General features: G+C 42.1%; 1 protein-coding gene across 1 annotated transcript in view; it reads right to left on the minus strand.

Moving 5' to 3' along the window:
- LOC123498599 overlaps window positions 1-7,394 on the minus strand; it is an 8,644-nt gene extending 1,250 nt beyond the window's left edge. The window contains exons 1-4 of the mRNA XM_045245864.1: window positions 7,277-7,394; window positions 6,918-7,163; window positions 6,573-6,751; window positions 4,891-5,053 (exon numbers count right to left, since the gene is read on the minus strand). Of these exons, the coding sequence (XP_045101799.1) occupies window positions 4,891-5,053; window positions 6,573-6,751; window positions 6,918-7,163; window positions 7,277-7,345 (657 nt within the window). The 5' untranslated portion in view covers window positions 7,346-7,394. The remainder of the gene's footprint in view (window positions 1-4,890; window positions 5,054-6,572; window positions 6,752-6,917; window positions 7,164-7,276) is intronic.
- Between the last annotated feature and the right edge of the window lie 3,151 nt (window positions 7,395-10,545).

Consider the following 10,545-nt stretch of genomic DNA (forward strand, 5'->3'; position numbering starts at 1 on the left):
TAATGAATAATAGAAAGATAGTGGGTGATAGGACAGAACCCTGAGGAATTCCACTATAAATTGATTTAGAAGAACAGTGGCCGTCTACCACAGCAGCAATAGAACGGTCGGAAAGAAAATTTGAGATAAAGTTGCAGAGAGAAGGATAGAAGCCGTAGGAGGGTAGTTTTGAAATCAAAGCTTTATGCCAGACTCTATCAAAAGCTTTTGATATGTCTAACGCTACAGCAAAAGTTTCACCGAAATCTCTAAAAGAGGATGACCAAGACTCAGTAAGGAAAGCCAGAAGATCACCAGTAGAGCGACCTTGACGGAAGCCATACTGGCGATCAGACAGAAGATTGTGAAGTGACAGATGTTTGAGAATCTTCCTATTCAGGATAGATTCAAAAACTTTAGACAAGCAAGATATTAAAGCTATAGGACGGCAGTTTGAGAGGTTAGAACGGTCACCCTTTTTTAGGAACAGGCTGAATGTAGGCAAACTTCCAGCAGGAAGGAAAGGTAGAAGTAGATAGACAAAGTTGGAAGAGTTTGGCCAGGCAAGGTGCAAGCACAGAAGCACAGTTTTTGAGGACAATAGGAGGGACCCCATGAGGACCATAAGCCTTCCGAGGGTTTAGGCCAGCGAGGGCATGGAAAACATCGTTACGAAGAATTTTAATTGTAGACATGAAATAGTCAGAGGGAGGAGGAGAGGGAGGGACAAGCCCAGAATCATCCAAGGTGGAGTTGTGAGCAAAGATTTGAGAGAAGAGTTCAGCTTTAGAGACAGAAGAGATGGCAGTGGTGCCATCAGGATTAAATAAATGAGGGAAAGATGAAGAACTGAAGTTATTTGAGATGTTTTTGGCTAGATGCCAGAAGCAGGTGAATAGACTCAAATGTAACAAGGCGTGTGGTCCTGACGGTGTGCCTGCCGGTGTTTTCAAACTGTTGCCTCCGGCATGGATTATGTCTCTGAGTATTTTGTTCAGCAGTATTTTTATATCAGGCTTGTATCCATCGTCGTGGGTTACAGCCAAACTGTTTGCTGTGTTTAAGCGTGGGTCTCATTCGGTGGTATCAAACTACAGAGGAATCAATGTCATCAATAGCGTTGCGAAACTGTACGACATAGTATTGTCAGCAAGGCTATATGAGTGGTTTACGCCATGTCGTGAACAAGCAGGTAGCCAATCAGGGAGAGGATGCCTTGAGCATATTGTTACGTTGCGTTTGCTGTGTGATGTAGCTAAAAGGAAGAAATTTAAGTTGTTTGTTACGTTTGTTGATTTTTCGCAAGCGTACGACAGAGTGCCCGTGATATTTTGTTTAGTATTTTAAAACGTTTGGGTTGTGGTTGCACTATGCTGTTGGCTTTATTTGCAATGTATAGTCTCACGAACTCAGTTATAGGCTCAGCAATTATTGTAGCTACTATAGGAGTACGTCAAGGATCCCCGACATCTTGTTTGATATTTATAATCTTTGTGGATGATATGATAAGACTGATAAAGCAGAACTGTGACATGGATGGTTTCCTGTCTTGGCTGCATCTCCTTGTTCTCATGGATGATACAGTACTTTTATCCACTAGTAGAAGAAATATGATCCGTAAAATTGGACTTTTGAATCAGTTTTGTGCGTCACATGGTATGAGAATTAATGAGTCCAAGACCAAGTTTTTTGTTGTTAATGGAGATGACGCAGATAAGGAGACCATGCAGTTGGATGATATGAGTGTTCGTGCATGTGATCACTATATATATTTAGGTAGTCCTTTTGCTAGTGATGGTTCAACAAGTACTGCCATTAAATTGCATGCTCAGAGTAAGATGTGTCATGCACTGAAATTTGTGTCATTTATCGATAAAAACAACGATATCCCATTTTATGTTAAATGCAAAGTATTTCAAGCTGCTTTCATGTCTACAATTTTATATGGCTGTGAATCATGGCTGAGTGGCGACACGAAACCTATCAACAAATTATACATGTGGTGTATTAAACAATTATTAGGAGTAAGGAAAACTACATGTAACGACCTCTGCCTGATGGAGCTCGGTTATGCCCTTTGCGTGCCCTCATCAAGGCCAAACAACGCAAGTTCTTCAAACAAATGTGGAGGGACAGAAATGAAATGAATGACGATCCTCTGGCTCACGCCATTCGTATTGTTTTAGACAATGGCGGTCACACTTCACGGTATATAAGAGACTTATTGAATTGTGATACAGATGATGTAAACTTTGCTATTGATGAAATTAAAATTAAATTATCAACTTCAGAATCAAATAGAGTAAAGTTGTACATGTCAATAAATCCTGAACTTAAAGTCCATGAGGTGTATAGATCTAAAATTAAAGTAAATGAAATAGAAAGGATTTCATGGACTCGATTTAGAATAAGTGCCCATTCTCTTGCTGTTGAGGAAGGCCGATGGAACCGTCGTGGTAGAGGTCGCTTGCCATTAGAAGAACGCTTGTGCTCTTGTGGAAATATTCAAACTGAGCAACATGTAGTAGCTGACTGTCAAAGAACATTGCATATACGCCAACAATTCAATTTGATATCTTTTAAAAATTTGATGCTAGAGAGGCAAGATTTTATCAGTGTATGCTCTATTGCTCACCGCATTCTTGCTGAGTTCTTGTAGTTTTATCTACTTTTTGCTTCTGTTTTATTCGTTTATTTTTGTGTCGGTTTTAATATTTTGTATGCTCTTTGTTGTTGGTTTTAAGTACTATTCTTATCGTCAGTTTTCTTGTAATCTTTAGCTTATAGTTTGTTAATTTTTTACTAACTTGAGTTCTTGTAGTTTTATCTATTTTTTTGCTCCAGTTTTATTCGTGTAAATTTTATGTTGGTTTTAATATTTCGTATGCTAATTTTTGTTTGTTTGTTTAAGTACTATTCTTACCGTCAGTTTTATTGTAATTTTCAGCTTATAGTTGTTAATTTTTTACTTTCTATTTCAAACATGTCTGTGTTATCTTTTATTAATGTTTTATATTAATTTTAGTACTTTTAGAGTCGAGTTAGAATTTCACTAACCAAAGTTTAGCTGGGAGATTAATTAGTATTTAATGATTAAGAAATTATTAAGAATCTTGATGTGCGCATGTGTAGAAAAGCGAAATACTAAATACAAATGTGACCAGAATATTATTTTGTGGACCATTGGAATGTATTGTTTATACAAGAAGTTGTAACTATTTTGTGGTCAATAAATCTAATCTAATCTAATCTAATCTCGAGGAGAGTTTGAGTTTGAAAGATTCTGACATTTTCTACTTATGAAGGAGTGTTTGTCAAGTTGAAGAACAAACTTGGAATGATTCCGGGCAAAGATATAAAGTGTGTGAGATTCAGGAAATGGAAGACTCAAGTACCTTTTGTGGGCAACCTCTCAATCATGTATTGCACGAGAACAGGCTGAGTTAAACCAAGGTTTAGAAGGTTTAGGTTGAGAAAAAGAATGAGGAATGTACGCCTCCATGCCAGACACTATCACCTCTGTTATGCGTTCAGCACAAAGAGATGGGTCTCTGAATCGGAAGTAGTAATCATTCCGGGAAAATTAGCATAATACCTCCTCAGGTTCCCCCAACTGGCAGAGGCAAAACGCCAGAGGCACCTTCGCTTTAGGGGATCCTGTGGAGGGATTGGAGAATTAGGACAAGATACAGAGATGAGATTGTGATCGGTGGAGCCCAAAGGAGATGAAAGGGTGAGGAGGATAGCAAAGTTGAAGGCTAGTTCACCAGGATGGTCACTAAAGGGAGATGAAAGCCAAAGCTGATGGTGAACATTGAAATCTCCAAGAATGGAAATTTCTGTGAAAGGGTAGAGGGACAGAATGTGCTCCACTTTGGAAGTTAAGTAGTCGAAGAATTTACTATAGTCAGAAGAGTTAGGGGAGAGATAAACAGCACAGATGAAAATAGTTTGAGAGTGACATAAGTCGAAGACAGATGGTGGAAAACTCGAAAAATTCAAGAGCATGGGCACGAGAGCAAATTAAGTCGTTACGTACATAGACGCAACATCCAGCTTTGGAACGAAAATGAGAATAGATAAAGTAAGAGGGAACAGAAAAGGGGCTACTGTCAGTTGCCTTAGACAACTGTGTTTCGGTGACGAAAAAAAGATGAGGTTTAGTAGAGGAGAGGTGGTGTTCTACAAATTGAAAATTAGATCTAAGACCGCGAATATTGCAGAAGTTAATGTAGAAAAAGTTGAGGGAGGTGTCAAGGCATTTGGGGTCGTTATCAAGAGAGGCGTCTGATCTGGGGACCTTTTTGGTCTGTCTCTGCAGAAGGGGATTCCGAGGCATTGATTGGAGTTCCCATTTTTCTTTTAAATTTAGGTTTTCAAGTGAAGGGTGTATGTGTGGTAAGTGCATGTAGTTTTGTGTGAAGAAGGAGAGTTCTTTAGAGGACAGGCTGTGACTGCCCCTTAGAGTTGTGAGACATAAAGGGAAACGTTCAGCGAGATCACAACTAGCTTTAATGGAAGGTTCACAGCACACCCTGAACTAGTGCTATTATATCTCTCTGGGAGAAAGTTATTGTTTCGGTAGGTGTCTATTACCTCCTCCTATAGCAGGTTAACCCCTTTAGTATTGGGATGCATTTTTGCCTTAAGTTTTGGGCATGATTAGACGATTTTATTTGCATTAGGAAGGGCCTATGGAGTTCTATAGAATAATATCCAGAGTCTTCACTATTTTAATCCTCACATTAGTTTTTGAAGCTTTAGAAAATCATAAAGATAATAACCAGAACGAATATGAAAATGCGTATGGATACTGAAGGGGTTAATGTCCATGTTTACTTGGAATCTATGTATATCACTGGATTCACGCATGTTGCAGGCAGTTTAGTGTATGCATAGATAGTTAATTACTGTTTTGAGAGTGAGCTGCGATCCAACGTCTTTCCCAGTCAGCGCTTCACGTTCCCTTCTGACTTTGGAAAGAATCACTTCATCCATCCACAGCGTGATGAGCCCCGCTTCCAGGAACCGCTGGATGCCGTCATTGATGCGTGAGCGGAAGGCTGCTCCTTTCCTGATGTCGTGCCAGAGAGAGAGAGAGAGAGAGAGAGAGAGAGAGAGAGAGAGAGAGAGAGTCCAATCTCATCATTAAACTGTCGCCCATATTTAAAAATGCCTTCCTTTCTCACTACGACAATTTTTCAATGGTACTGAGACAACTAGCCGGATTTTCAAGACAATTTATCTTTTGTTAAACTAGGAATCTTGCCAATCCATCACTAGAACCTTAAAAACAATCTTAAAAAAGTATCTTCAACTGGAGCATTTGGAAAACAGTGATGGTGAGACAGCAATGCTTTTCAGAATACGGGCATAAGTTGTATGTATGAGTTTCCAAGCACCTAAATAGCAACTGACTGTATCTCATTAATCCCTTCAATACTAGGACACATTTTTACCCTGAGATTTGTGTACAATTAGACCATTTTATCAACATTAGGAAGGGTCTTTGGAGGTCAGAAGATTAATGGCCACAGTCTTCACTACTTTAAATCCCCCACAGAATTGTCTGAAGCTGTATAAAATCACCAGATAGAGAGGTGAATGAATATGGAAACACGTCATGGTACTCAAAGGGTTGAAGTTGTTGTACCTACACGTATATGTATAATATTATGTTCATGATCTTTTAGTGGAAAAGATGTGCGAGGATAAGAGTCCACAATAGAACGTGAGACTTGCAGATTACGCAGATTACGGCGTGTTGGAGAAGGACGAGGAGGAGAGGAGGAGGAGGAGGAGGAGGAGGAGGAGGAGGAGGAGGAGGAGGAAAATGAAGAGAACCATGACAACGGCAACGACAACAAATAATAACAACAATAACAAACAACAGCAACAACAACAACAACAACAACAACAACAACAATTACTACTACTACTACTACTACTACTACTTTTTTTATGTTATAGCCTATAGAGCCTGTAGTTTTACTTGAAGAGTATTGGAGGCGCTGTCCATCTTCCACACGTTAGCGGTGAAGGCAATTTCATTTATAGTGGTACCCATATTAGGGCCCATATCACCACCAAAGCGCATCTTTGGTATTAGGCAAGTACATCTCTACCTAGAACCTGGGTAGGATGGTGATATGTAGATAACTTTAAACCACTCGACAAATGACAAAGTTTAAAGACGGCACGTGGTGGGATTCCAACCTGCGCATGGACGTCTGTTCGATCCCACGCTCACCACCTCATCCATTATGCTACTGCCTCCCTAAAACAACAAGAACAACATTATTATCATCATCATCATCATCATTATCACCATCACTACCACCACCACCAACATCACCGTCACCAACAAAGGAAAAAAGAAAGCTAATTCTTGGATAGCGAGACCGGCACGGAAGGACAGAAAGCATAAGGAACGAGGTGCTGGAGGAAGAGGAGGTGGAGAAAGAGGAGGAGGAGGAGGCGGAAGAGGACGACAACAACAATAACAATAACAAAAACACCACCACCACCACCACCACCACCAACAACAACAACAACAACGACAACGACAACCACAAAGCAGGAAGATCAGATACCGGAATGCCCAGCCGTTGCCGCCGTATAGCGGGTAACGCGTGGTGCTGATGTGGACCGGGGAGTAGCCTGTCCTGTCCGTGTAGTACGTGGACACCAGTGTTTTGATAAAATAATAGTTGTCGATGTATGAGAAACCGCCATCCAAAACTCGTGCCATTCCTTCTTCCTTTTCGACGATCTGGAATGCACATAAATTGAATCACACATACATTAAGTCACACACACACACACAAACACACAAAAAAAAAAAAAAAAAAAATCGTTCAATCACGCTTATTTATGTTACATGACACATAAATTGACTTCTAAATAGTGGGGACCGGATAGCTACTACAATTTAGCACCTTGATGTGCTTGTATACTTCAAGCACTGCTGGGCTGGGACTGGAGGCAAAGAATGGTCTATATGCGCCAGTCATTGGAACTCCTGAGACGCCCCAGACCCAGCCTTGAGTCCGTCCTCGCTCCGCCAGCTCCTCCATGCTGTTTATGACGGATGATTTGCTTTCTACTACCAGATGAGAGATGAGAGAACCTTTGTAGCCTGTCGATACTATTAGATACACGAGCAACCACGTGCCGACAAGGATCTGAAATAGACACGTGTTTCTATTCTATTCTATTTCAGGCATCATATGTTCCTCCAGTCAGTAAAAAGTGAAGAGGCTTCATCTAATTGCATAAATGAAACTGTGCTCTTAACCTGGCTGGACGTGCTGGAAGGAGGTTCAAAGGGTCGATCTTCAAGCAGCAGACCCCAGCCATAGAACATGGACGACGAGAAAGAGAGGTACCGCCTTCCGCTTATCCAGTGCGACAGCCTTTCCATCATCCACAGCACTGAGCCCCAAATCATGACGCATATCACAATTGCTCCCCACACCTCACCTGGCCATGTCGACGAACAAAATAAAAATAAAACATGGAATTTGAAAGTATCGATATTTTTTTCAGAAATGATCTACAAACGCTTTGTTCTGTTCGCTCCTACAGTGGTATTAAGAAGCAAGCTTCAAGACATTTAGAGAAAGAAACTGGCATCACAATGGAATCCTTTTTCATCAACTTTCATGGAATCAAATCTGTGTGTGTGTGCAAAGACTCACCTTCAAGGGGTCTGACCACCGACAGGTACTCAGGCAAGGGTTTTGGCTTGGACGACAGAATCACAAGGGACTCATCAATGTATGCCCTTGAATATTCTACCACCTCTGCTCTCCCCGGTGTCACTGTCAGGTCCATGGAAAAGTCTGCCATTTCATGCTGCAGAGTGCCTACCACGCCTGTCCAGTTACCCCCACCCGCTGGCGTTCCAAACTTCCCGTCAGACGCATGCCGCAGCTCATACCTGATACACACACACACACACACACACACACACACACACACACACACATCGTTAATACTGATACCCTTTTAGAATACTTTACACATTAGGAGAGTCTCATCTGAAATATCATTCATAGAACATTTTGGCGTGGGCGAACTGACATGTGGGCGAAGTGATCGGATACCATTCACAGTGCAATCACTATACTCGCCGCATCGAGAAATGGCCGGTAGGGCGTGGCAAGGGGATTCCCCAGTGTCGCCATTATCACCGTCTACTTCTTTCTTCAACCCCGCTCAACTTACATTCTGCCTCTGTCTTTCGTTCTCTCCTTGTGTTTCTGTATAAATTGGTGTATTTCCGAAGTTATTTCCGGAATTACTACAACTTTTGTTCCACACCTTCACTAAAATCAAAATCAAAGAGTGTTTTCTCGCATTCGTAAACGTGGCATATGAGTAGGAGAGGGCAAGATTGCCGCTTCCTTCACCACACCAGTGGAGGAATTCTTGGCGTCGCAGACACACGATCTCTCAATGGATCATTCCTCTGCTTCAAACTCGCCGTATAGCCACCTTCATAGCCAAGCTTAGGCAGTTATTTACAATGTCTATAGGGAGGCGGTGGCATAGTGGATAAGATGGTGAGCGTGGGATCGGGCAGACGTCCACGCGTAGGTTCGAATCCCACCACGTACAGCCTTAAAACACTTTGCCATTTGTCGAGTGGTTTAAAGTTACCTACATATCACCATGATACCCAGGATCTAGGTGGTTACACTCAAGATGAGCCTGGGCGGTGATATGGGCCCTAATATGGGTACCACTATAAATAAAATTGCCTGCGCCACTAATGGGCGGAAGCTGAACAGCGCTTCCAAAACACTCTTCAAGTGTACCTACAGGCGCTATAGGCCTTACCGTAAAAAAAAAAAAAAAAAAAAAAAGACTTCCACGCGTAGGTTTGAATCCCACCCACATACCGCTTTTGAGCTATGCTATTTGTTAAGTGATTTAGATTACCTACATGTCACCATGATAATCCATGCATGTTCTAGGTGGTTACACCAAAGATGCGCTAGGGTCGTGATATGGACCCTAATATGCCTGCTCCACTAATGGGCGGAAGATGAACAACGCTTCCCGCACATACTCTTCAAGTATGCCTACAGGCGCTATAGGCCACAACATGAAAAATAAATAATTCATGGAAACGAGAGAGAGAGAGAGAGAGAGAGAGAGAGAGAGAGAGAGAGAGAACCTGTGATCTGTGGAGATGTGGCATCACTGGGGGAGTTCCCGTTGTTACCACTCCCTATCGGCCATTTTTCACAGCGGCGAGTTTAGAGTATTCTTTATCCGCATAGTGATACCTACGTAAAGTTCATATGCCGAGCAAGAGTGTTAAGCATGCGAGTGTTGAGAGAATCCTCCAAGTAGAGTACTATTGGGCCGGAAGCAGTCTGGACATACTTGTAGCTTATGTATGGAAAATAGGACAGCGAAACAACGTCCAACTTGAAGCCCTTGAAGTCCTCCGCATCATCTGTAAACAACGCCATCAGACATACTAGAAAATTATTAATCCTACACGTGAGAGAGAGAGAGAGAGAGAGAGAGAGAGAGAGAGAGAGAGAATATATCTTACCACTAAATATTTTGATATCTGCAGACATGCCGTCTTCCAGGTCCCACTGGAGAAGTAAGCGTGGTCTGGCTTCCCGCGCCGTGCAGTACAGGCACCTACTGTACACCTCCACGGAGCGCCGCTCACTGGCTGTGTATTGGAGAGAAAAGAAAACAGAAACTGCTGTGTCCAAGATAAATTTAAAAAAATCAATCCAGTCACACTAATGATAAAATATTATGACATAAACCAGTGTGAAATATACGAGTACATATGAATAATATCTAATTGATAAAAAGAGTATTCATATTTGCTCTACAATATTTTGTCCTACTTCTTGCATCGTGTGATGAGAAAAAATGACGTGTGATGTACAGAACGTGAAGAGCGTTGCGGAGAGCTGAGTCTTGGAAGAACTCGTGAAGATCCTGCGCGCCGCCAATCACAACCACGCGAGTCCTGGGCTGCAGCCACAACCCAGACCATGACATCGCTCTGAAGACCACACCAAACACACCTCAAACATATTTCTTCGCATCTCCAGCTGTAAAATTCCGTTTATCGGGAAGCTATGTCCTTAAAGCTTTGCCCTCGCAAATGGAGCAAAGGCTGGTCCAAATAAAAACTTTTTCATAACCATGATTGTGTGTTGATCTTCGAAGTTGGCAAACTTCACATTTCATAAACGTGCCTCACCTGGCGGCCGTGTCGGTGCCACATGTAGTAAGGTCAAGCAGGAAGGCGCGACACGTGGCCTTGCTGGACCCCCACACCTCGCGCCAAAAGTAAGGCACTCCGTCATTCCCCGGGAAGACCTTTTCTTTGGAGCTTCCGTGGAGCAGCGTGACGTCCCCGCAAGGCTGCAGAAACACGGCCAGCTCGCCCACCTCAGACAGACCCCTTGGAACCACGATGATGATCATTGTTATTATTATCATTATTACTATTGTTAGCAGTAATAGTAATACTATTATCATCTATTGTTCTGGAACTTGGGCCCGCCCGCTCTTGCACTT

Source organism: Portunus trituberculatus, chromosome 48, assembly GCF_017591435.1.
Source record: "Portunus trituberculatus isolate SZX2019 chromosome 48, ASM1759143v1, whole genome shotgun sequence".
Taxonomy (NCBI): domain Eukaryota; kingdom Metazoa; phylum Arthropoda; class Malacostraca; order Decapoda; family Portunidae; genus Portunus; species Portunus trituberculatus.